The following is a 25,625-nucleotide window of genomic DNA, read 5'->3' on the forward strand; positions in this document are numbered from 1 at the left end:
CTGCAATGAGTTATAATCCATGTCACTGCACTCAAGCCTAGGTGACAGAGGGAGGCCCTGTCTCCAAAAAAACCAAAAACCAAATATTCCAGGAACCCTGCAGCCAGAGCTCTCTCCTTCCTCCCCCTTCCCCCTCGGCCATCTTTCTTTATTTGTTGTTGTTTTGTTTTGTTTGAGACAGTCTTGCTGTGTTGCCCAGGCTGGAGTACAGTGGTGCCATCTTGGCTCACTGCAACCTCTGCCTCCTGGGTTCAGGGAATTCGCCTGCCTCAGCCTCCCAAGTAGCTGGGACTACAGGCACCCACCACCACACCTGGCTAATTTTTGTATTTTTAGTAGAGACGAGGTTTCACCATGTTGGCCAGGCTGGTTTCAAACTCCTGACCTCAAGTGATCCACCCACCTTGGCCTCCCAAAGTGCTGGGATTACAGGCATGAGCCACTGTGCCTGGCCCCTCAGCCATCTTTCTTTGGTGGGATCTGATGGGTCAGTGGAGTGGCAGTGTGCATTGCAGCTGAATGGCTTCCCCGAGGTCCTGCACTGTCCAATCCTGGGGGTCCACTCTTGGCCCACATGGCCCCCTCCCACTCTGAAATGTTTTCCTTCTCTCACCCCAGGCCCTTGCTGTGCTCTTAGCCTGGGACCCTCCTAGGGACGTGTCAGACTCTTCTCTGGTCTCAGAGTAGAAGTTAAAGCCCTTCCCCCAACACTATCCATCAAATGATTGGATAGGGGTCCCTTCCCCCAGACTGTGAGTTCCACGAGTTCCATGAAGGCAGAATCTGTGCCACTTGCTTCGTCCCCAGGTCCCCATTACCCAGCAGAGGGCCTGTCACATGGCAGGTGCTCAACAAATATTTAATGAGTTAATGAGGTCTGTTTCCATTCTTTCATTTTACAGATTAGACCAGCAAGGCACAGAGAGGTTTAGCACCTTGCCCCAGTCACACAGCCAGGCAAGTTCTGGAGGAAAGGCCCGCTTGGGCTTGGGCATGGTCGGATTGAACTGGGGTCAGAGGCCAGGCTGGAGTTTCCTGGAGGAAGGAGGAGTGATCAGGGGCCATGCAGGCTCCTGGTGATGTCTGTGAAGCCAAGGCCTTGGTCAGACCACGGACCCTTGTCCCCATTTCACTGATGAGAAAAGTGACTTTCAGAGGAGAGCAGAGCTCACTTGAGATCAATAGTAGACCCCGTTCAGAATGCCTCCCAGAGCTCCAGGCAGCCCCCCAGGACCTTAACTTCTCCCACCTGCATCCCTAGAGTATCAGGCCAGGAGCAGGGGGTCGGGAGGCCTGGGTACTCAGGGCCGACCTTGCCACTTACCCGTGCATAAGCCCCTTAAAGTCTCTGGGCCTCAGTTTCCCCATCTGGACGACAAGAGGGCTGCAGCCTTCAGCCTCCCCCCTTGCCTAGATCATGAGGACCAAGCTGCAGGAGCTGGTGGTTAAGAATACAGGCTCCGGAATCCAAAAGCCATGGTTGAGTCCTGGTTCCAGCATTTATTGCTGAATGATCTTGATCAGTCCCTTCACCCCCTGAGCCTCCATTTCATGGTCTGTAAAAAGAGAATAATAGCATTTTTTGAGGATTAAATGAGCTAAAGTAGGGGAGTCCTTGGCACGATGCTGGGCACGGCACCACCGTCAAACGAGACTGCGCGGTTACGGCATTAGTTAGGGGATGCTGCCCTCTGGCGACCATCAGGAGGAAGCGCAGGCGAGATGCCCGGGCCCGGGGGAACCGGCGTTCCTGGCGTGAGCCCATCATCCAGACCGGAGAGTGGGGCCGGGCGCCCGTCACTCCGTGTGCGCCTCCACCCACTGGCAGAGGCGACGGGCGTAGCGAGCCGGGCTGACAGTGGAGAAGGTCCGGCCCGGGTAGCGCAGTGTCTTCCACAGGTGCTCCAGCCGCTTGCGGAGCCCGTAGACCGTGGCGAGATCCACGACGCCCAGGAAATAGCGCTGCTCGGGCCCGTCCAGGATGTGTAGGGCGTTGGGGGCGTCGGGCAGCAGCCGGCGGTTTTGGGCTGCCGACTCTTCCGGGCTCTGTGCCCCTTGCACAGACCTGGGGGCCGACAGGAGGGTGAAGCTGCCAGCTCCTCCAGGAAGCCCCAGCCAGTCGGCTCTGCAAGCCTGGCCAGGCTGCCCACCCCTCCACCAGCTCATTCCCACACCTCCTGTGTGCCCAGGTTTGTGAAGTCAGGTAGACTGAGAAAAGCGAAAGTGTTGGGCTAGAGGTGCACTGTTTAGTACTTAGACATTGGCCACAGGTGGCCACTGAGCCTTGAAATGTGGCTATTGCCAGTGGGGATGTGCTATACGTGTACAATACATACTCAATTCCAAAGACAGGATGAAAAAAAGGATGTAAGGCCGGGCGCAGTGGCTCACGCCTGTAATCCCAGCACTTTGGGAGGCCGAGGCGGGCGGATCACCTGAGGTCAGAAGTCGGAGACCATGACATGGTGAAACCCCATCTCTACTAAAATGCAAAAATTAACTAGCCGGGTGTGGTGGCAGACGCCTGTAATCCCAGCTGCTCAGGAGGCTGAGGCAGGAGAATCGCTTGAACCCGGGAAGCGGAGGTTGCAGTGAGCCAATATCTTGCCATTGCACTCCAGCTCGGGCGACAGAGCGACAGAGCGAGACTCTGTCTCAAAAAAAAAAAAGAAAAAAAAAAAGAAAAAAAAAGAAAAAGAAAAAGAAAAGAAAAAAAGGACGTAAAATATCTTACTCATTTTTATGTTGATTCGATGAAATGAACGTTTTGGATGTATTGAGTAAATGAATTATAGTATTTCACCTGTTTTTACTTTTTAAAATGAGGCTACTAGAAAATTTTAAATTACATGTATGGCTTGAATTATATTTTACTGGGTAGCGCTGGTCTACAGCCTTTGGGTCACACAGACCCTGAAATCTGCACTTTGGTGCTACATGACTTCAGGTAAGTCTATTTCCTAAATTTCTGTTTGGAGTCATCCAACCCTGGAAGTCTCAGGGTCGTGGAGCAGAAGTTTTGTGAACAAAATCCAGCAACCCCAGTTTACAGATGGTGTGTGTATGGTTTTGCCTCAAAATGTCTTCCATACCAGAAGGTACCTTTGGCAGGGCGCCCAGTCCCAGCAGAAGCAGGTTCAATTCCCTAACTTTGTCCTCAGGCGTCGTTGAAGGGCTTTAATCCTGTCCTGTCTGGGTCTCGGGGTAAATATACCAATGAGAAAAAAGCCCCACCCGGCGCTGGCCAATCAGAGCTCAGTGGCCTGAGAGTCTGAGCAGAATGCTGGTACCCTGTGGGCTACCTGGATGATGGGGAGATGTGGGATGGGGAAGTTCTGAGTAGGGGCTGGGAACTGGGTTGGGGTGGGGCTGGGACAGCCCACATGAAAATATTTCAATGTCACAACAATTCCATGCGAACCAGGACTCACTGACTGAATGACAGCGGTGGCCTAAGCACCAGCTAGGGGAAGAGGGCAAGGGAAAAGCTGACCTCTCTTGGATGGGCAGATGTGGGAGGCTCCCGTGACCCATGGCAGGCTTGCCACCATCCGGTCAGGACGTGTCCAGCCTAGCCACAGGCCAGTGACTCCAACTTCTAACCAAGCCTCACCCATACTAAGTTCTTCCTCTAAGGGGCAGGAACGAGGCAGAGGATGGGAGGGGTGGTGGCTGGACCTCCTCTTTCACTCCCCTTGTCCACCCACTGGATCAATGGAGTGCCTGTCTTAGCTCCTATGTAATTCTGTTCGACCGCAGGGGTGGGCCTGAGGGAACTGAAATGGAAGTAGCTGGCCAAGTACTAACATGAGTCCTCAGAAGTCATTCTACAACCTCATGTCTGCTTCCCGAGCCTCAGTTCTCACATTTCTCAAATGGGGATGAGTCTACCCTCCCAGTGAGGCTCCCAGTCAGCGTGAAGGAATGATGGTTACCACAACTGAGATGAGGACGGGAAGACGGTGCCAACGATGATGACCTCAGGGTCCTGGAAGTGGAATGACCAGCTAAAAAGGGCAAGGACCCTTTCTAAAGCAAAAATTAGGCTGGGCACGGTGGCTCACGCCTGTAATCCCAACACTTTGGGAGGCAGAGACAGACGAATCTCTTGAGGTCAGGAGTTCAAGACCAGCCTGGTCAACATGGTGAAACCTCATCTCCACTAAAAATACGAAAATTGGCCAGATGCTGTGGATCACGAAAATTGGCTGGATGCTGTGCCTCCCAGCACTTTGGGAGGCAGAGGCAAGTGGATCATTTGTGGTCAGGAGTTCAAGACCAGCGTGGCCAACTTGATGAAACCCCGTCTCTAATAAAAATACAAAAATTAGCCGGGCATGCTGGTGTGTGCCTGTAATCCCAGCTACTCAGGAGGCTGAGGCAGGGAGAACTGCTTGAACCCGGGAGGCAGAGGTTGTATTGAGCCAAGATTGCACCACTGCACTCCAGCCTGGGTGACAGAGTAAGACTCCATCTCAAAAAAAAAAAAAAAAAAAAAAATTAGCCAGGCATGGTGGGGATGCCTGTAATCCCAGCTACTCAGGAGGCTGAAGCAGAAGAATTGCTTGAATCCAGGAGGCAGGAGGTTGCAGTGAGCCGAGAGGGCACCACTGCATTCCAGCCTGGGTGACAGAGTGAAACTGTCTCAAAAAAAAAAAAAAAAAAAAAGCAAAAATTTTAAAAATTAAATGGGTCTTTCTCTCTGCTCTGAAACCTTCAATGGTTCCACAGCCCCCTGGAAAATGGGCAGTTTCTTCAAATAGTCACCAAAGCTCTTCTCCAACTGGACTTCATCTGTTCTGTCCTCTGCTGCAGTCCACCTGTGCCCCTCCTGCCCTACCAGCCAGGCTTCTCCAGCCCTCCCCTCTACACACACACACGCACACGCACGCACACACACACGTGCATATGCACACCCACACACATGCACCCACACACACGCATGCACGCATGCACACACACGCACACACGCGCACACACACACAAAAACTCTGCACTTTCCAGCCTTCATGTCTTTGGCTGCACTGCTCTTGGCAGAGGGAAGGCACTCCCATGCCCCCATGTCTGTCTTTCCCTTACTCTCACCACCTCAATCTCGCTGTTGCCCCTGTGGGGGGCTCACCTGGCCGTGCGGAAGATGAGGCTGCTGCCCGGGCCCCTCTCATCCTCGTGGAGATATTGGAAGGCCATCAGGAGGCTGTAATCCAGCACGTTGAGCTCCCGGAGGAAGGTGGTATCCAGTTCCATCTGGCGGAGGAACCAGCTCCGCTGGGGCCCTGCCAGAGCATCAGTGCCCCCACCTGAGCGCTTATCATGTGCCAGCCACGGTGCTCCACACACTCTGCCCCATGACAGCATGTGGCATTACTGTCCCCATCTCACAAATAAAGAAACACATCTGTAATTTGCCTTGGTCACCTAGCTATGAAGTCATGGAGCCTGAATTTGAACTCTGCTCTGCCTGATTCCAGAATCTGGGCTCTTTTATTTTTATTTTATTTTTTGAGACAGAGCCTTGCTCTGTCGCACAGGCTGGAGTGCAGTGGCGCCATCTCGGCTCACTGCAACCTCTGCCACCTGGGTTCAAGCGATTCTCCTGCCTCAGCCTCCTGAGTAGCTGGGATTATAGGTGTGTACCACCACGCTTGGCTAATTTGTGTGTTTTTAGTAGAGACAGGGTTTCAGCATCTTGGCCAGGCTGGTCTTGAACTCTTGACCTCGTAATCCACCTGTCTCAGCCTCCCAAAGTGCTGGGATTACAGGCTTGAGCCATGGCGCCCAGCCGAATCTGGGCTCTTAATAACTCAGGCAGAGGGCAGCAGGGACACCCTTCTAAACTTCACCCTGAATGAAGGAGGAGCAGGCAGTGGCCACCCCCGTGGCTCACCCAGGTTGATGGTCTTGCCCTGAAAGTTGAGGTCCTTCAGCACCAGAACAAGGGGGCTGCCCTCAGGGGCGGGATCCACCCAGCGGCTCACCTCGCAGCCTTTGATGTCATACCTGGGTGGGGGGACAGAATTCAGCTTTACATAGATTTGAGACACACAGAGAATCTCACAAGAGCTTCCAGTGACTACTTATGTGCACTGAACTATTACATAGCTCATCCCCAATCCTCAGCACAACCCTGGCCTGTCTTTTTCTTTCTTTCTTTTTTCTTTCTTCTTTCTTTTCTCTCCTTTCTTTCTTTTTTTTCTTTCTTTCTTTCTCTCACTTCTTTCTTTCTTTCTCTCTTCTTTCTTTCTTTCCCTTCCTTCCTTTCTTTTTTTTTTTTTGAAATGGAGTCTCACCTGTTTCTTTCTTTTTTTAGAGAAGGTCTTACTCTGTCACCCAGGCTGGAGTGCAGTGAAACAAACATGGCTCACTGAAGCCTTGACCTCCTGGGCTCAAGCAATCCTGCCACCTTAACCTCCCAAGTAGCTGGGGCTACAGGACTACCCAGCTAATTTTTTCATTTCTTGTAGAGACAGGGTCTCACTATATTGCCTAGGGTGGTCTCCAACTCCTGGGCTCAAGTAATCCTCCTGCCTTGGCCTCCCAAAGTGCTGTGATTACAAGCGTGACCCACCGTGCCCGGCCCTATAGCTGAACCCCGGCCTATTATTGTTTCTGAGTTAAAGATAAGAGCAGAGCAGGCATTCACACTCAGGCCACTCATGGCTCAGCCCAGGCTTGAGCCCTGCCTGTGCCTGCCTCTGGACACCTTGTCACCCCTGAGGGTGTCCCACACACAGGGATCCAACCCCAGGCGGCGGCAACAGGAGGGCTTGGGGGCAGCCAATGGCCAGGGGGGCGGGGAACCTGTGGGTAGAGTCAGCGCTGGAGGGCACAGGGGGCTACGCGCAGTCAGAGGCTGGGTCTGAGTCCTTGCTCCCCAAATGTTAGCTGTGTGGCCTTCTCCTTCCTCGGTTTCTTATCTAGGAAGGAGGATAAGAGCTGCCCCTCAGCATCCTTCTGGGAATTAAAAAGCATGCTAAGGGCCCAACACGGCGCCTAAAGCACACTGAGTGCTCCAGAGATGCTGGGCGTGGGCGTCACTGTCTCTGACCCGCCAGATCTTGGGAACGCCCCTTCTCCTTCCTGGGCCTCGGTTTCACCGTCTGGCTAGTGAGTGTGGGTGCTTCGGGCCGCGAGTTTCGGCTGGGATGGGGCCCCAAACCTGCTTAGGCCACTCACCTCTCGGAGATGCGACCGGCGGGGTAGAAGACGCTCTGCATGACGATGAAGTACGTCTGGGGGCCGGGACAGGGAGTGAGGGAGGCCGGCTGTCGCCCTCCAGCCGCCCGCTCCGCCCAGCCACCTCTCCTCGGCTTCACCCACCTTCTTTCCCCGGTTCACCCGCAGACTGTGCACTCCTGGAAGGGGAGAGGTCGCTGGATGAGGATCCCCAAACTCCACAACCCGGGGTGCATCCGGCGCCAATCCCAGCGCCAGGCCACGCCTCCTTCTCAAGATCCGCGGCACCTGGACACTTCCTTGGCCAGGGTCCGGATCCCGACCCGATCTCACCCCTAAACACAGCCCCAGTGGTGCCCCGCCCCCACGCATGGCTCCACCCCCATGCCTACAACCCCAAATCCGCCCATTTGGGCCCCGCCCACATACCCCGCCCTCCGCAGGTATATTAGGACCTAGGACCCGCCCCCACCAAGCCCCGCCCCCAGCCAAGTACCCAGCAACCGCGCCAGCAGCGAGTGCGGGTGCCGCTGCAGGTGCTGCACATAGCGGGGCAGGTGGGCGAGCAGAACCTGCACTTCTCGGCGCCCCTGGGTCTTCAGGAAGAAGCGCTGGTCGTGGCTGGGAGGCAAGAGAAAGAAGTCACTGCCCAGGCCTGGCTGGAGCGGCTCCCACCCGGCCGCCTTCCCCGACCTGTGCATGTGGATCTCGCTCCCAGGTCTCGGCACCGCCCCTCTCGCCTTCGGCCCTCGCCCTCCTCTCCTCCCCCATCTGTCCACCATCCGGCCCTGACCCTCCCAGATTAGGGCCGCTCTGTTTCTTCAGGGGGCCTTCCCCGCCACTGGGAATTCTGCCCTCCCACCCAGGGGTACCACTCCCACCCCTGCCCCACCCCTGCCGCAAGCTCACGACAGGAAGAAGCTGGCCTTGCTCTTGGAGGTGCTGAGGAACTGCAGGTAGGGGCCGCCGGGGCCCAGCGCAGCCTGATAGTCCTCCTCCGCCAGGCCCAGGGAGCGGCGCAGCCAGGCAAAGGCGGGGCCGGCCAGCGTGCCCAGCTCGAAGCCCTGCAGGGGAGGAAGAGCCTCCTCTGGAGTGTCTGCGTGGGCCCGGGTGTGTGCAGTTGGTCCTGGGACAGGAGGGTCAGGGTGACTACACCCTTCCTGCAAGGCTCAAGGCTCAGGGACAAGCCTTCACTCCCACTGCACAGATGGGAAAACTGCAGAGGAGAGAGCAAGACCAGCACACGTCCCTCCCACACGGGAGTCTGGGCCTCCTACCTCATGAACCTGGGTTAGGACCTCCGAGAAATCGTCCCGAGAGGGCGGCCCCTGCAGGGAGAGGTAGAGGAGCTCAGGGCAACCCTCAGTCCCCTGCTGCCTGCCCCAGGGTCTCCAGATGTCCTGCACCTGGCCCGCCCCCCACCTCTTCCAATTGGATTCCTTCAGCAAACCGGGACAGGAGTTTCTGGGAGTGCCTGAGTTGGGCAGATGCGTTGCTCACCTCCCAGGGATGCCCGGGGGACAAGAGTGACCCACAGCAAGGCCTGAGTGTATCTCATCCACTCTGGGTTACCAGAACCAGGCCAGGAGTTCAAGCCAGGCATGTTCCCAGACTTACAGGCTGGCCCAGTGAAGCCAGATTCTGTCCAGTACAAGGGGATGGCCCTGAAGCCAAGGGACCTACCTGATGCAACCTGGGACGGGCAAAATCAGAGAAGGCTTCCTGGGGGTGGAGACCTCTAAGCTGAAATCTAAAGGGTAGTGGAGAGGAGGAGCAGGGTGCTCACACCAGTAGAAACAGCACTGGTGGCTGCCGGCAAGGGAAGGAGGGCCCAAGTGGCTGAAGCCAGTGAGGGAGGGATGGAGTGTGAACAAGGCTGGATGCAGCTGGATCTGGAGGTCATGCTGAGTACTGGGGAGCCATGGAAGCTTTTCAGCAAGTGATGAGGTCAGTTTGTGATTTAGAGAACTCCCTCGAGCCTCTACACTTTCCCTGGATCTCCAGGTCCCTGTGCCCAGATGTGATCTGTGGAATGTGGTCCCACTGCACACACATGCACACCCAGGCCCGCCCAGCTGCTGAGCTTGCAGTTGGGCCACCTTTCTGCTGAGCCAGCCCTGCCTCAGCCTGAGCTCCAGAGAGGATGGGCCAGGCCAGCAGGGTGGGGGTGGGGGTCCCTTTTCAACCATACACCCTGGCAGGGCTGGGAGGGCCTCAGAAACCAAGGAGTATAATCTCCCCCCATTATACAGATGGGGACACTGAGGCCCAGAGAGAGGCAGAGACCCACCTAGAGTCACACAGCAACCACCTGAGTCAGGGGGTTTCTCACACCCCCAACGCACCCCAGACGTTCCAGCTCCCACACCACAATGTTCCTCCCTCTCTGCCTTTCTCCCCTTGATATCCCTCTCTGATCCCCACACCTCCAGTTTCAGCCAGACAGGGCATCGGCCAAGTCTTGCCATTGCTGGTGTGGAGATTCGTGGGACAGATGGGCCACTCACCGTGGGTGGGTGGTCCATGGAGACCTGGGTGGCAGCCCACAGCCCTGCCTGCATCATGCACATCATCCCATGCAGTTCGTGCCCCGGGCTGATCTCAAACAGGCCCAGGCGAGACTGCTTGTCTCGGAGGCGCCAGAGAAGCCCCCGGCGGCTGGAGGTGACTGCTCTGCATCCAGCCTCAGGGGAGGGGGCCAGGACCTGGTGGGAGGAGGCACAGGACACAAACAGCCTGTGGCAGCGTCACAGAGGAAAAAGATCAGGGTTCAAGTCCCACTTCCACTGCTTGTGAGACTTCCCCTTATCTCTCTCTGCCTCAGTTTCTTCAGCTGTAAAATAGAGATGATGCTGGTACCCAGAGGGGCCACACGGTGCCTGGCACGCAGTCAGCACCCAAATAGAGCAATGGTTATGATTATCAGTAGATAGGGCGTGCACTCTGCAGTCAAACCTGGCCTGAGATGGACCGTCTGTCACCAACCTTGTGACCTTAGGTAAGTCACCTAACCTTTCTGTGCCTCATTTTTTCATCTGCAACGTGAAAACTAGAACAGCTTCTTCGTGGTAGGTATGAACTCTTGTTACTTTTGAGTTTGAGCTCCTTGCACGGGAGCCCTTGATAGTAGGAGCTGTGATGCCGGTGATTCAGTCACATAGGCGATCTATTCCATTCGCCTATGCTGTGCGCCTCCAGGCCAGCACGGAGGGGCCAGCACGATGCTTTTCGTAGCCGCTGACCCACCAGTAGTGGGCATCCACCGTGTGCCCGGCACTGGATGAGAGCTTGACCTCCTAACAGCCCCCTGAAGGAGGAGCTTTAGCATCCTCTCCATTTTCCCAATGAGAAAACTGAGGAAGTGTTGAGGGATATCCGCCAGGCCGCCCCTCGGGATACCTGGCGCCCCGTGTGGGGCGTGTCCCGGTCTTCGCCGGCTGCAGGGCCCCTCCCAGGCTTGGATGGGGGCGTGTCCGCGCCGCTCGCCGAGGGGAGGCCCACCAACCCTTCCCTCTCCTGTCCTCTCTCGGGTCCGCACCTACCTCGCGGGGCCCCGGGCTCGGCGCAGCCATTGCCCCCGCAGCAGCTTCCCGGGCTTTGGCCGCGTTCCCCGCCACCCCACTGCAGGAGTCAGGCCCCGCCCCTACCTCGCGGCCGACCAATAGCATGGCGCCGACCGCGGCTGCATCCAATCCACGCAGGAGGCGCTGGCGATCGCCTTCGGGTCCCGCCCTCGCGGCTGCAGCATCCTTCAGACCTTGGTCCGGCTGGGGCGGGGCCGCCGGACGTTGGCTGGGGTCCCTCGAAGGGAGCACCCCCATTTTCCGCCCTCGGCGGGGGGACTCGGGTCGCTAGGGCCGCCTGGGGAGGCGAGTAACCTGAATCCTGTGCCACCCACCCATTCCGGCGTGAAATCCCCATTGCCCGTCTTTTGGGTGAAAAAACTGAGAGATCTAGAGAAAGAAGTCACTACCTGTAGGTCACACAGCAAAGTCGGGGACATCCATTCATTGAACACATAGATAGTGAACACCCACTGTGGGCCAGCAGTGCTAGGCCCTGGGGATTTAGTGGTGAGCGAGAGGGAGGGGCTCAGCTGCCTGCGTGATCTTTAAAAGCATAACTTGGATGATGTCACTCTCGTGCTTAAAGCCTCCAGTGGCTCCCACGGCAATGGAACAAAACCCAAACCCCTCACCCTGACCCCAGGCCCAGCTCAAACCACTCACCCTACACTTAACCATTCAGCCGCCCGGCCCCTCCTGTTCCTTAGCCGCCAAACTCTCCCATTCAAGCCTCTGCATTTGCTATTCCCTCTGCTTGAAACTCTTGACCCCAGACTGCTACTCGCCTCGTTCTTTCGTTACCTTGCCAGACTCCAACAGAGCGCTCCCCTCCCCCACTCCTGTTCACATCACCTTTATTTTCTTCACCACCCTAACACTGTCAGAGACTGTCTTGTTTATTGCTTATCACGTCTCCCCCTGGAGTGGGAATGCCATGAAAGCGGGGTCATGTCATTCCTGCTTCCTGACTGAGTGCCTGGCACAAGCCTGTGCTGGATGAGTGTCTATGGGACCGAGGTGAGTAGGACGTGCAAAGGGCCTTGGCGAGTCCAGGAAGTGAAAGGCCAGAGTGGCTGGAGTGAGGAGGGGAAAGCAGGCTGAGAGGCAGGGCCTTGTGGGGACCCAGAGAGGTATTGTGGGTGTGGGTGTGAGTGTGAGGCACCAAGGTTCGAGGGTTTTGTTTGTTTTAAGACAGAATCTCCCTCTGTTGCCAGCGCTGGAGTGCAATGGTGCAATCTCGGCTCACTGCAACCTCTGCCTCCGGGTTCAAGCGATTCTCATGCCTCAGCCTCTCAGGTAGCTGGGATTATAGGCACGTGTCACCATGCCCAGCTAATTTCTTTTTTTCAATTTTTCTGAGACAGAGTCTCGCTCTGTTGCCCAGGCTGGAGTGCAGTGGCGCGGTCTCAGCTAACTGCGACCTCCGCCTCCCAGGTTCAAGCGATTCCTCTGCCTCAGCCTCCCGAGTAGCTGGGGCTACAGCTGTGTGCTACCATGCTGGGCTAATTTTTTTTTTTTTTTTTTTTTTTTTTTGAGACAGAGTTTCTCTCTGTCACCAGGCTGGAGTGCAGTGGCGTGATCCCGGCTCAGTTCAACCTCCGACTCCCTGGTTCAAGTAATTCTTCTGCCTCAGCTTCCCGAGTAGCTAGGATTACAGGCATGCACCACCACATCCAGCTAATTTTTGTATTTTTAGTAGAGCCAGGGTTTCACCATGTTGGCCAGGATGGTCTTGATCTCCTGACCTTGTGATCCGCCCACCTCAGTCTCCCAAAGTGCTGGGATTACAGGCATGAGCCACCGCGCCCAGCCATTTTTGTATTTTTAGTAGAGACCGGGTTTCACCATGTTGGCCAGGCTGGTCTCCAACTCCTGACCTCAAGTGATCTGCCCACCTTGGCCTCCCAAAGTGCTGGGATTACAGGCGTGAGCCACCATGCCTGGTCAAGGTGTGCATTTTTGAAGGACACTGGTTGTTATGCATAGTTGGACTGGTGGGGCCAGAGTGGGCAGAAGCAGTGAGGAAGCCATCTGTGACTTAGGGCAGAGGATGGTGGCTTTGCATCAGGAAGGTGGCTAGAGGCCAGGAGAAAAGGGGAGGGAGAACTGATAAAGCTCAGGGTCCTGTGGATGGGGGGGTAAGGAAGAAAGCCAGGTTAGGGACACGGTACACCAGTCACTAGAGGGGACAGGGCATCAGGGGGACAGCCAGATTTGGGAGAAGTCTGAGAATTCAGCTCATGAGAGGATGCATTTGAGTTTCCCACCATGGCATCTGATGAGGATATCAGGTGGGCAGCTGGGCCATGTGCAGCGCATCGGGCCAGAGGTGAGCCTGGCGAGGGTGAGAAGGCTTGTGACACATCCCTGAGGAGCCCAGCATTACATGGCAGAAGACGGCATGAGTGAGACATCAAATAGCAGAATGATCATCACAGCCGGGCATGGTGGCTCATGCCTGTAATCCCAGCACTTTGGGAGGCTGAGGCAGGCAGATCACCTGAGGTCAGGAGTTTTAGACCAGCCTGGCCAACATGGCAAAACCCCATCTCTACTAAAAATACAAAAAATTAGCTGGGTATGGTGGCAGGTGCCTGTAATCCCAGCTACTCGGGAGACTGAAGCAGGAGGATCACTTGAACCCAGGAGGCAGAGGTTGCAGTGAGCCAAGATTGCGCCACTGCACTCTAGCCTGGGCAACAGGGTGAAACTCTGTCACAAACAAACAGAATGGTCATCACAGACATCAAGAAAGCAGCTGACAGTGGATCAGGGGATGTCACAGGCCAAATGCAGCTGAGAGTCAAGCAAACATCCTTTGGATTTAAAGAGTGGACATCAACTGGGCACGGTGGCTCACGCCTGTAATCCCAGCACTTTGTGGGGCCAAGGCAGGCGGATAGCCTGAGGTCGAGAGTTCAAGACCAGCCTGACCAACATAGAGAAAGCCTGTCTCTACTAAAAATACAAAATTAGCTGGGTGTGGTGGCACATGCCTATAATCCCAGCTACTCGGGAGGCTGAAGCAGGACAATCACTTGAACTTGGGAGGTGGAGGTTGCAGTGAGCCGAGATCATGCCATTGCACTCCAGCCTGGGCAACAAGAACAAAACTTTGTCACACAAAAAAAATTAAAAAAAAAAAAGAGTGAACACCGCTGGTGGCCTCAGTGGCTGGAGCCTGCCTGGAGAGATGGGGACAGATGCTGAGTGTGGCAGGAGGTGAAGAAATGCAGGAGACAGATGCGGACCCCCTTTGGGGAAGCTTGGTGGTGAAACGGACAGACGGAGATACTTAGTGGGAACTACTGGATTGACGGAGGGCCCGTAAGTGGGATCCCAGAGCACACTCAGGGAACAATGGGAGGATCCTGTGGAGACCTTTCTCACAACAGGGGGGGCCATCTGTGACCTCAGGCTCCCACTACAGTAGTTGGGGGTTTAGGATCCAAAGCTCAAGTGGGCAGTTCTGCCTGGACTGGAGGACAGAGCGTGGAGCAGGTGGGGACAGGGCAGATGTCTGCAGTTGGCCTCTTTTTCCTCTGTGATGATGAATATACCTCTGCCAACTGGAAGAAAAGTGAGGGTCTCGGGTTTGAGGAATGGGGGTTTACACTAGGTGCCGTGGCAAATGGGAAAGCCAGCTGCCCAGGCACGGTGGGACTGCTGGAAGGCTGGGGGCTGGGCCAGTCCAGCCAACCTGAACACAGAGCAGCCTTCGCTGCTCAGGGCCACGTTAAGTTGGGCTGTGGGGCTTTTAGGGGAGTGGCCCAAGGGTCCCTAAAGTAAATAAATCCAACCCAGCCAAGCTGGCACAGGGGAGGCATGGCAGAGGGGTGCCAGGGCCTCCAATGACTCCCAGCTGTGAGCTCCATTGGGTAAGAAGCACATCTGTCCCAGTCCCTGCTTTATCCCCAGGGCACAGGGTCAGGGCAGAAGGCCCCCGAGTCACCCCTACTGTACAGGATCTCCTGACCCAAGACCACTCCCAGCCCGCTCCAGCCCCGACTCTGGGTAAACATGGCACAGACACAAACACACAATCAGTGTTTATTGGTCAGCTGTCCCAAACAGGCCAGCCCTGGGGCTTTGGGGCTGGGCCTCCATGAGGAGCAGTCGGTCGGTCAGCGGCCCAGGGTGGCTGCCCTGAGCCCCAGGGCTGGTCCTGGGGTCTGTCAGTCCTTCTCCAGGCTTTCCAGGTCCAGAAGGCTTTGTGGGGTCTGGAGCTGTGTCAGGCTAAGGAAAGCTGCCTTGGTGGAGGAGCAGGATTTGTGGAGAGAGGTCAGAGAGGTCACACATGCGGCCTTAGAACCTGCTAAGTCCAACGTCAGCAAGTGACAGGAGGGGAAGTGAGGCAAGATGGCAGAACCCAGGGAAAAAGGTGGCAGGGAGTCTGAGAGTGAGGTTGGGAGGACCAGCAACTTTTAGGCCCTGAGCAAGAAGGGGGTGACCGGAGTCTTCCAGGTATCCCTCCCTCCTAGCTTCTGGAAGTGGGAGTCGGGGAGGGGGCTCCAGTCAGTCAGGGGTAAACTCCATGCCATGGGGACTCTGCAGGACAGGCAGGCTTGAGGAGCCACTGTGCCTGGACAGGTTCTGCAGGCTCCCCAACTTGGTCCCTGTGCTGGAGGGGAAGCAGAGAAGGGGCTGGCAGCCTCATCCCCGCGGGACCTTCACTGAGCCTTCTTGGGCACTCTCTTGCTCTTCAGCATCACGTAGGAGATGAACAGTCCTGGAATACATAGACCAGAAAGGCCACATAAGATCTAAGCTTAGGGCTGCTGGGAGGCCAGGGCATGACATGGCAGAGCCACCCACACGCAGGGCTGTGAACCTACCCAACCATCCTCCAGGGAACCTGCTCATCTCCCTAGTCATTCATCAAGCCATACGTCTACTCACATTCACTCAACAAACACCCAACTGAGTGCCTGCCTCAGGCAAGATGCTGCATTTAGTGTTTCAGATTCCAAGGGGAAAAAGATCCACCCATCTATCGATCACCCAGTCAACCACTTGTCCACCTACATACCTACCCACCTCCTCCTACACCTCACCCACCCACCCATCCATCCACCCATCATCCAGGCACCCGGCTGTTGACTGACTCATCCAAATGACTTTCTGAGCACAACCTCAGTGCCACAGCCCGTTCTAGATGTACAGTAATGATGGAGACACAGTCCCCATCCCTAGGAACCTTGAGAGAGAGAGGTGCAGGAATTAGAAGCCAGGGTGACAAGAGGGTGACTGAGGTGTGAGCAGAGTGATGATGGGGTTGGGGGCAGGAAAGAGGGGGACAGGTCATTGGAGTCCAAAAAGCCTGGGGCACCAGGAAACCCAGAGGTTACTGACTGGCAGCCTCGAAGGATGAACAGGAAAACCCCACGGGTGAGTTTGGGGCAAGCAGCTTCCAGCACTGCCAAAGTGTGGAAGCACGTTCAGAGGTGGGGTCTTCCCGAAACCCTGCCCAGGGTCAAGGGGAGGAGGTGATGACTTACCCACAAACAGGAGCAGCAGGAGGCCTGCAGCCAGTGGGATGGCGACAGCATAGGCTCGAGGCAGGAAATACTTGTGGATGACATGCTGACTGTCGATGAATGGCTGGCGTCGAGGGCAGAGCTCTGGTGAGCCTTGCTTGCCTTGCCCAGCCCCCAAGCCCAAACGTCCCACCTCCTCCATCTAAGGGGCTGACCCATTCAGAGCATTGGGACTGCATTTGCTTTTCTTTAAGATTATGGCATTTGGGTGTCGTGGTTTGTTTCCTTCCTTAATTTCTTATTGGTATTTACCGGGCACTTGCTTTGGTGCCTGCCATAGGTTGGTGGTGGGGACAAGAGAACAGGGCACAAGAGACCTGCCCTAAGGCACCTCACAGCCTAGCAAATGGTACATGAGGAATCCTCAACTGACTCCCAACCTGGGTCTCCAGGGCTTCTTCACTAATATTTTTTCTCTAAAGGATACCAAGTTCTGCACTTTCAGACACACTGCACTTCTTAGGCAATAACCAACAAGTTTTCCCACAAGAAAAAAATATCCTAAAGGCCTTCACAAATATCACTGGCGCTCGCCATGCCTAAAGTCAGCAGGCTAACCCAGAAGGAACAGAACTCCCCCAAAAGTCAAAGCAAGCTGGAAACAGAGTTTTAAGTGTAGCGGCTAAGGATGCAATCTTGGGCTAGATCCTTCTCCCCTAGCCTCAGCTATCTCATCTATAAAATGCGGTACCACTGGCATCTTCCTCATAGAGTTGTTCTGGAGATTTCAAGAGATGAGGCAGGCAATGAAGCCAGCGCCGTGCCTAGAGCCTATATAGTAGTTGCTCGGGCGGTGCCAGGGCTCGGGGAAGGTGAGAAGCGGACGGGGAGAATGACATACCAAGAGAATCACCCAGGCGGTGTAGTAGGTGAAGATGATCAGGCTAACGGCGACGAGGCCGAGTCCCACCACCTGGTCTGTCCCCGTGGCCTGGAGAAAAGGGAGGTCTCAGCTGACGAAGTGACCCTCTATTTCGGCGCACTAATGGAAGCGGGGCGTCGCGGCCCGATCACGGTCTAAGCTTCCCATTCAACAGATGCTAGAGGGCTGACTAGGGATCAGTTTCTAGGCTGGGAGAGAATGCCAGGCCTCCGCGTTGTCGTCCGTACAATAGTGGGGGCGGGAGAGCAATCCTCGTTCCAAGTGCCCATGCCCCAGCTCCTGAGCAGACCCGGGACCCCACCCCCAGACGCCCCTATCTCCGGCACTCGGTGCCAATCTCACCATTTCCCCGCGCGCTCGGCCACCGGAGCCGCAAGCCACATCCGGTTCCGGGTCCACGCTCTTCCGGCTTTGGACTGCGGAGCACGCCGGGAGTCGTAGTCCCCAGGCCTGCTCGGGCCCACGTCGTCGGAGACTAGCAGGAACCGCCTCCTCCCCTTTGCATATCGGGGAAGTGTAGTTCTCAAGAGCATTGTGGGGCCGGTTGCTGCCCGAATCTCCCTAGGGAATGGGACCGAGTTGGGGACCCAGACCCCCTGGCCTTCATGGCCACAGTCCTGTCGCCGCCCCACCAAAAGCCAATCTCTAAGTATCCCAGAGTCCCGGGGCCAGAGTGGATGGGAGTGCGGGATCGGAAGTTCCATTTTTCAGATGGGAAAAGTGAGGCTCAGAGAAAGGTAGATCCCAATTCGAGTCAGTGGTGAAGCCGACACGGGAACCGGGGGCCCTACCTAGTCTGTAGGTGGGAGAGGTGCAGAAAACGTTCACTTTCAAGCCCAAGGTGGGCGGGGGAGGGTCTGTCCCTATCCCGCATGGATGGGGAGGATTTGGATTGGTGGAGAGGAGGCGCCCTCCTTACCATCTCCCGGCCTCCCTGGCCACCCTTCGGATGTCCCCTCCCTTCCTTCACCGACTACCTCTCGCAGCAGCCCAGACACGTTTCGGACCGGGACCCACGCACAGGCCCCTCCCCGGTCTTGGAAGGCCCTTCCTCTGAGAACAAAGGGATGTTGGGCCAGATCATCTTCCACGCTTCTTCAGCTCCAAGATAGGAACGCGGTCCCCCATCACTCACTGGCCGGCTGCTCCTCACCCATCCGGTCTCACTGGGACGCCACGTTCCTCAGGGAAGCCAGCCGGGAAGGTTTTTTTGTTTTTTTGTTTTTTTTTTTGAGACGGAGTTCTATGTTACCCAGGCTGGTGTCGAACTCCTGGGCTCAGGCGATCCTCCCAACTTGGCCTCCAAAAGTTTACAGGCTTGAGCCACCGTGCCCAGCCTCCTGTGCCTTTTAATTCACTGATGCACTTGTTGATCCGGCCCTGTCAGCTCTGAGGGTCTGAGGTTGCTGCTGTATCCCTGGCACTCAGTGGAGGCTTGGCCCAAAGAAAGAGTTTTTTTTTTTTTTTCCTCCCCGAGACGGGAGTCTCACTCTGTCGCCCAGGCTGGAGTGCAGTGGCATGATCTCAGCTCACTGCAACCTCCGCCTCCTGGGTTCAAGCGATTCTCCTGCCTCAGCCTCCCGAGTAGCTGGGACTACAGGTGCGTGTCAACATGCCCAGCTAATTTTTGTATTTTTAGTAAAGATGAGTTTTCACCATGTTGGCTAGGTTGGTCTAACTCCTGACCTCAGGTGATCCGCCCACCTCAGCCTCCGAAAGTGCTTGGATTACAGGCCTGAGCCACCGCGCTCGGCCCAAAATAAGAGCTTTGAACCAGTCAGCTTTAAGATTCAGTGATTGTTTAGATCCTGGAGTACAGCATCTGGACTCCAGGCCTCCCTGAGGGGTTATGTGGAGGACTTTGGCCTGCTGTCCCCACCCGGGGGGTTTGGGGAGAGATGTGCTCTGAGCCTGGCATGGTTCGCTCCCTCTGGCATTTATCTCCTTGGTTGGTTGGAAGCCCATCTCCAACTATGGAGTCTGCCCTCCCAAAGCTGACAAGAGCAACTTTTTTTTTTTTTGAGACGGAGTCTCGCTCTGTCACTCAGGCTGAAGTGCAATGGCGCGATTTTGGCTCATTGCAACCTCCACCTCCTGGGTTCAAGCGATTCTCCTGCCTCAGCCTCCTGAGTAGCTGGGATTACAGGCACCCACCACCACGCCCAGCTAATTTTTCTATTTTTAGTAGAGACGGGGTTTCTCCATGTTGGTCAGGCTGACTTCAGGTGATCTGCCTCCTGCCTCAGCCTCCCAAAGTGCTGGGATTATAGGTGTGAGCCACTGCGCCTGGCCAAGAGCAACTTTTTTAAACCTACAGTCCAATTCTTTTCCCTTATCTCTCAGGAGACTTTTACCTCCCACCCCTGTTGTGCATATAACAGAGGAAGGGGCAGAATCAGCCTTCAGGGTTTAAAGGGGCCATGAGTGGGGGTCGGCCCTGAGGAGGAGCGGGGTGAATGCTATCCTGGGATAGAGATGGAGCCCTGCTGGCCTGATTCCTCCTGGCCTGGCCAGTACCACTGAAGCTTCCTGCCACCTCCAAGCTTATTAAAGAACCAGAGTGACTTGCCTGTCCCAGAGAGACTTGGGACAGTCAGAAACAGGGGTGAGGGGCCCAGGGCAAGCCAAGCCTGTAAACGATGGCAGCCTGGGGCTTTAGTTTGGGAACACACTCACACCTCCTACAGGTCAGGCTGCACACTCGTTATTTGATAACCCCATCTGCAGGTGAGGAAACTGAGGCACAGTTATTTGTCCTCAGGCATGCTCCTTAGAGGCCACTTGATTGCAGAGGTCTACAGGGCAGTGGTTAGAACTTGGCCCTGAGGACAGAGCTTTTGCTCCGTATGAGGCTGGCAGGTAACGGTCTTCTCAGTTTTCTCCCCAGGAATCTGGAACGATGAAGGTGGTGATGATTGTGCCTGTAGCCAAGACCGGGAGAACCCTGGACCCCTACATCTTCCCCACCCCTGGAATGTCACTATACATATCTGACTTCCTTCTGATGTTGCCTTTGACCCTAAAGTCAATATGATAAAGTAACAAGGTAAAAACAAAACAGCAAAAGAAACAAAAACCGAAACATTTAATTTTTTCTCCCCAAACCAAGACACTGACACTAGGCTGATTTCCCCTAACAATGTTATTTTCTACAACAGAAGCTGGGACAGAGGAACAAACACAGCCCACTCACGTAGTGGTGGCAACATTCTGTTAGAAAGGAGGGGAGTCAAATAAAAAAACACCCCTCCCCCAATTTCCTTGATCACCTCCCTAAAGACAGAGGAGAACATGGACACCCTCCATCCTGGCAGACATGCCGTGTGGTCAGTTTGTGCGGTAAACAGGAAAAAAAAAACCCTAAAGATATTGTAGACCTTTATTTTCTTTAAATTTCCTAATAAAAACGTTAAACTTTCAAGAAGATTCCAAACTGACATTGCATAGACCAATTCCTTTCCAAAAATATCTCTGATATACTCTCCATCTCTCTCAATATATAGAATTTGAAGTCCAGGAGCCGTGGGCACCTGGTGGGAATTCACTGAGCTCAAGGGGACAAGGGGGCTGAGGACAGGGCTCCCACATGGGGACAACAAGGCCAGGCTTTCTGGCCTCTGGTTCCAGCCAGCATCAATTTGGTTGTGGCCAAATTCTCAGTCCAATCACCCTGGCCCAGGGCCTGGCGTGGAAGGGTGTGGCAGGCTCTGTCTCCTTCTGGGGTTCCTGGTCTGGAGGAGTCTCCCCAACAGCGCCAAAGCCGGCTGTTTTCTGCCCAAAGCCCCAGAACTTTGAATAAGAGGCAAATCTACCCTGAATGCACCTCCCTCCTAGGCTGGGTGAGGTCACGCAGACACAGAAGGGCAGGACAGAACTCCCCATCTTCTGGGGGCCAATTCGTCTGGACACAGTGCGGTCAGCTTCCTTTTTAAAGTGCCAGTATCTGTGGGGCAGGAAGGGACTCTCAGGGCTGAGAAGAGCCTTCTCCAGCCAGAGCAAACACTCTGTCTCACCTCGGCAGGCACCTTCTAACATTCATTTTCTAAGGGTTAGGTGAGTAAAACAACAACAACAACAAATGCTAGAAATGCTCTGGTCCCAATGCCAGGGAGTTCCAAGACCAAGAAGCCCAACTCTCACCAGCGGGGACAGATGGGGAACTAGGGAAGGAACCCTCCCAGCCTGGGGAGGGCACCTGCACCCCTCCCAGAGAGAGAAGCCCCCATCCCGGCCCCCCAGCTGGGCCCCAGCGCTGCTGGAACCAGCCGGCAGGTGGGGCAGAAAAGCAGCACCTCCCCTCACCAGGGGGAGGAGGCAGTATTGAACCGTGAACTCAAGAAGAAAGACGGAAAGAAAAAATGAAAAAAGCTATAGGGCTAAGTAAACACCAGCCTGCTGGGTTTATACAAAATGAGTGAAATTTAAAAGGGACAGGAGAGTTTGTCCAGGGACTGGCTGACAGCCAGAACCCACCTTCAAGCAAGTTACAAGGACTTGGGGGAAAGTGCTGAGAGCAGAGGCTATAGTAGGGGGCAGGGCCAGACTGCTCCCCGCTGGGAAAGCACACCCCTTAAAGGAGCCCTTCCCCCTTGCCCAGAACGGGGGATGCTTCCAGAGGAAGGCTGAGGCTTTTCTGGCAAGGAAGCCAGCTCCGGACCAGTCCAGCCACAGCCCACCTGCCTCTCTGGCATCCGCCCCAGTCTGGGCAGCTGACCCTGAGGGCAGAGAAGGACTTTGCTTGCTCCAACCTTCCTGCAGGAAAACCAGCTGCTCAGGACCCAGCCCTGGGCAGAGGGCACGGTTGGTGCTCAGACCTTTCTCAGCACGGGTCTCAGACCTGAGCTGGAGCTAACTGGAGGGAGAGGCAGCACCCGTTCCCGCCGGGCTGCTGGACCCTGGGCCTCTGACTGCACAGCAGGCAGTGACCAGGAGTCCTTGGGAAGGGGCTCAGGGAAGGGGAGGTGAGGGGCCAGCGGGACTGTGCTGGGGGTGAGCATGTGCAAAGTGCAGGCTGCAAGGCAGCGGGAGGACATTTGCCGGGGAGAGGCAGGGGTCTCGATCTGGAGTGTGGGTGGGGTCTGGATCTGGAGTGTGGGTGGGGTCTGAGGTCATGGCTCCCAGGAAGAGGCTGCCAGCAGGTCCCCCAGGACACAAGGAAGGGACAGCTGAAGCACTAAGCAGTCAGACAGTCACAGGTGGCAGGATTCCAGAGGTGGTCTGGCCCCCCCACCACCAGGGCAAGGGAACAATGGAGCAAGGCCCCGCCGCTAAGACGTGACCAAAGCCAGTGCTCCTGGAGTGAGTGGGGACACAGCCACAGGCATCTCTACATTTAGGAGCCGCTGCATGTCCTCAGCCAGAGGGCTGGGTCAGTCTCCAGCAGCGCCTGTCCTAGCCAGCTCCTTCTTGCCCACAAGCTGCACGGGCCCGCCTGGCCTGCCTAGCCTGCCCTCTAGTGGTTCAGAGGAGAATATTCACAGTGGTGCCTGGGCCTTGGTGGGCCAGGAGGGTCCCAGCATGGATGGGAGGGCAATGGAATGATGCTATGGGGAGTGTGGACTGGAGTGCATGGAGGAGGCATAGATGAGATGTGGCACAGAGGTGATCTGAAGGGGAAAGTTCCTCATGGAATGATGCAGGTCTGGACTCCAGAGAAAGCAGGACTCTTCTCCAGCCCGGACACCTGCTCCTCAATGGCTTTCAATCACAACTGGCTCGTAGACCCCAGAAGAGACCCTGCAGGTGAGAGACAGGTAAGCATGTCCCCCTAGATACCCCATTTCCTGAGCGCTCCACTGGACCAGGCCTCTGGAGGTGTTTCACAAGCAGGTACTGTTAACCAGCCCCGTGTTGCAAAGGGGCTAAAACTGAGCTCCAGCGATGGTAAGTCCCTTGCCCACAGTGACACAGATAGTAAGTATCAGAGTCTGTGGGGCCTGCAGAGCCCTTCTGGGCACGTCTGGCTGTGCCACCCCATCCTCACGGTCACCTTGGTAGGGAGTGATTGCACCCTGCCCCACTTGACAGGTGAAGAAACTAAGGCTCAGAGGGATGTGAGGGTGACCAAGAGGGCAGTGGGATGTCAGGAAACCTGGTCAGCTCCTTTCCCTGCCGAGCCCAGGCCCAGCCCTGGAGTCGGGGACTCTCGGGGCTCAGCATGTAGCTCTGCTGTGATCTCGCTCCCAACCAGATTGGTTTCTTTCCCCAAGATGCTTCCTCATTTTCAGAGGGGGCCAGGGAGGGGTGTGTTTACAAACCCGTAAGGAAGCCAGCCCCTCAGTTTCCTTCTTGCTCACCGCCCCCTCACCCCCACCCCAGAGCGGCCCAGGAGGCTACTGGGAGATGACGGCTGCCATTCCAGGCCGTGGCCAGCAGGAGTCAGCAGAGCAGTGTGAGACGGTAGCCTCTGCGCAGGGGCCTGGCCATGCCTCTTCCCTGGGGATGTGGATGTTAGGTGGACTCCCCACCTGCCCTCAGCAGCCTGCCCGTGGGAAGCTCATTCGCTCACTCGCTCATTCATTCGGTTAGCCAAAGCACATGGAGAGCCAGGCACACAGTCAACGTGCTCCAAATGAATGCCTGTGACGCAGCACTCTATAAACTGTCGTTCCTGCAACTTTGGTCCCATCTACCCCCGCCATCTGTGGATGCTGTGTAGGCAGCAGCCTGCGTTGAACCAGGCCTTCGCTCAGGGCCCAGTGCCTAGCTGGTGTTAGGGAAAGATTTGTTCAGTAAACCCATAAGGCATCACCACCACCATTCTTCCCGAGTCCCTGGAGCTGGGAGGAAGGGGAAGGGAGGGTTCTAAATAAACTCATGAGGCCCCTGCCATGTGCCGAGCCCTGCGCCAGGCATTGCTGGAGGTGACCCTGTGAACTGTGGAAACCCACCGAACCTGTCCGTGCCCTCACTGCCCCAGGCTCCCAGGTGAGGTGGTGGTGTCCACACCGCCTGACAGATGGGGAAAGGGAGGTTGAGACATGACAGGCACAGGGTCACACTGTGGTGACAAGATTTGGCGTTCAAGGCCAGGTGAGTGGACTGTGGGGACTCTGCTCTCACCCCCAAGCCCCAGCCGCCCCTGACGACCCCTCCCTAAGCCTGCCCTACCTGGTGGCAAGCTGGATGCCGCTCAGCGTGGCGGAGCCATCGCGGCTCACGAACAGCCGGAGGTTGCTGTCTGTGGGGACACAGGGGAGGATGGAGGCTGAGCGCGGCAGGGCCAGCCCTTGGAGCAGGTGGCCTCACCCCCACCAGCCCGGCACGGCTCACCCTCGGTGTTGCTGCCGTCTGTGAAGTCCTGGCTCTGCATGATCTTCTCCACGATGGCATCCGCATCGATCCGCGTGTCGTCCACCCAGGTCGGGTGGCTCTCCACCGAGTCCTTCTTCCGCCTGGGTCGGGTTGTGGGGGGACAAGTCACAATGGTCAGGGCAGTAACAGGTGCAAGCACAAAACGACGACAATAATGCCAGTCAGCTGCAGCGGCGCTCAGAATGTCCCTGTGCGCTCCGTGCTGTAATTCACTGAAACCTCGCGTGCACAATAGGGTACAGCTGCCATCATGAGCCGGTTTTATAGACGAGGATGCCAGGCAATGAGCAGGTAAGTCAGCTTCCTAAGGCCACCCAGCAGATCGTGCTCTTGTCCGATCCGCAAAACCGCAAGAACAGCCATGAACAGAACCTGCTGCACGCCGGGCATGGCTGCACCCTTCAGGGACATCAGCTGGTGGAATTGTCACCACCCAACCCTCTGAGGTGGGGATCTTACGGTCCCTGTGTTACAGGTAAAGAAGCAGAGGTTCAAGGCACCACCGGGAGGGGTCTGTTCTCCAGGGGGCACTAAGCAGTAGGCCTCACCTGAAAGAGCGATCGGACAGATGCAGGGGCCGGGGTGGCCGCGGTGGCTTCTCCAGGGGCCGGTGCTCCCGCTCACTGCCCTCAGGGCCCTCCACGGTCATACCAAGGCCCCCAGAGGCGCTGCTGCTGGTGGACGTGTTGCGGCGGTGCGTCAGGTCTGAGAGGCTGGAGGAGCGCGAGTGCTCTGTGCTATAGCCTGTCAGGGGAGACGCAGGGGAGCGTCATAATGGGGGATCCCAAGGAAGGAGAAGGCCGCGGGGGGCAGGGCCAGGCAGCCACTCACCGGAGATCTTGGACTGCTGGCTGGCATAGCTGGAGTTGCGGGAGTGGCCAGAGTGGAACACCTCCTCAGGGCTGGACAGGTTCTGGTCGGGTTCCTCTGGCAGCCCTGGAAGGCAGGAAGGGGCAGGGGGTGAGGTGACAGGAGTCACCCAGTGCTGCTCACTGTCGCCCTTCACAACGTGCCCTCACAGAGGATCCCATGGCAGGGCGCCATTTAACAGACTGAAAAACAGGTTGAGAGGAGCAGCAACCAGCCTGAGCCATAGGTCACCCTCCGAACCCAGGTCCCTTCATTCCACAGAGGGCACACTTGGGTGGG

The 25,625-nt window shown here is 56.2% G+C and overlaps 3 protein-coding genes across 7 annotated transcripts in view; all 3 read right to left on the reverse strand.

Moving 5' to 3' along the window:
• Nucleotides 1-1,480: 1,480 nt before the first annotated feature.
• On the reverse strand, nt 1,481-10,778 carry PIP5KL1 (phosphatidylinositol-4-phosphate 5-kinase like 1). Of its 3 annotated transcripts, XM_002820241.5 has the most exons (10): nt 10,719-10,778; nt 9,684-9,881; nt 8,454-8,504; nt 8,086-8,240; nt 7,673-7,797; nt 7,321-7,355; nt 7,177-7,232; nt 5,888-6,000; nt 5,123-5,276; nt 1,481-2,065 (listed from the first exon to the last, which is right to left on the reverse strand). In XM_002820241.5, the coding sequence occupies exons 1-10, from the start codon at nt 10,746-10,748 to the stop codon at nt 1,798-1,800; spliced, it is 1,185 nt and encodes a 394-aa protein (XP_002820287.1). In that variant the 5' UTR covers nt 10,749-10,778; the 3' UTR covers nt 1,481-1,797. The 3 variants fall into 3 exon arrangements, with proteins under 3 accessions (XP_002820287.1, XP_054376682.2, XP_054376683.1); XM_054520707.2 differs by lacking the exon at nt 5,123-5,276; XM_054520708.2 differs by lacking the exon at nt 8,454-8,504 and having other exon boundaries at nt 1,648-2,065.
• A 3,996-nt stretch (nt 10,779-14,774) lies between these two features.
• On the reverse strand, nt 14,775-17,644 carry DPM2 (dolichyl-phosphate mannosyltransferase subunit 2, regulatory). Its single transcript, XM_024252683.3, has 4 exons — nt 17,505-17,644; nt 17,121-17,210; nt 16,241-16,343; nt 14,775-15,471 (listed from the first exon to the last, which is right to left on the reverse strand). The coding sequence occupies exons 1-4, from the start codon at nt 17,505-17,507 to the stop codon at nt 15,413-15,415; spliced, it is 255 nt and encodes an 84-aa protein (XP_024108451.1). The 5' UTR covers nt 17,508-17,644; the 3' UTR covers nt 14,775-15,412.
• Nucleotides 17,645-20,527: 2,883 nt separating this feature from the next.
• Nucleotides 20,528-25,625, reverse strand: part of EEIG1 (estrogen-induced osteoclastogenesis regulator 1) — a 40,381-nt gene continuing 35,283 nt past the window's right edge. For all 3 annotated transcript variants that reach the window (XM_003777459.5, XM_054520711.2, XM_054520712.2), the window contains 5 exons: nt 25,308-25,412; nt 25,025-25,220; nt 24,435-24,556; nt 24,273-24,342; nt 20,528-22,898 (listed from right to left, as the gene is read on the reverse strand). In XM_003777459.5, the coding sequence (XP_003777507.2) occupies nt 22,853-22,898; nt 24,273-24,342; nt 24,435-24,556; nt 25,025-25,220; nt 25,308-25,412 (539 nt within the window). In that variant the 3' untranslated portion in view covers nt 20,528-22,852. The remainder of the gene's footprint in view (nt 22,899-24,272; nt 24,343-24,434; nt 24,557-25,024; nt 25,221-25,307; nt 25,413-25,625) is intronic.

Source organism: Pongo abelii, chromosome 13 (genome assembly GCF_028885655.2).
Source record: "Pongo abelii isolate AG06213 chromosome 13, NHGRI_mPonAbe1-v2.0_pri, whole genome shotgun sequence".
Classification (NCBI taxonomy): Eukaryota; Metazoa; Chordata; class Mammalia; order Primates; family Hominidae; genus Pongo; species Pongo abelii.

What these genes read in the sequence shown, in the direction of transcription:
- DPM2 (XM_024252683.3), bottom strand. An exon ending in CCGCCTGGGTGATTCTCTTG is followed by an intron (nt 16,344 to 17,120) that starts GTATGTCATTCT and finishes CCTCGACGCCAG; the next exon opens with CCATTCATCGACAGTCAGCA. An exon ending in CCTGCTGCTCCTGTTTGTGG is followed by an intron (nt 15,472 to 16,240) that starts GTAAGTCATCAC and finishes TATGTATTCCAG; the next exon opens with GACTGTTCATCTCCTACGTG.
- PIP5KL1 (XM_002820241.5), bottom strand. Translation starts at nt 10,748, where the DNA reads ATGGCTGCGCCGAGCCCGGGGCCCCGCGAG. An exon ending in GGGTGAACCGGGGAAAGAAG is followed by an intron (nt 7,233 to 7,320) that starts GTGGGTGAAGCC and finishes CCCGGCCCCCAG; the next exon opens with ACGTACTTCATCGTCATGCA. An exon ending in GGGCAAGACCATCAACCTGG is followed by an intron (nt 5,277 to 5,887) that starts GTGAGCCACGGG and finishes ATGCTCTGGCAG; the next exon opens with GGCCCCAGCGGAGCTGGTTC.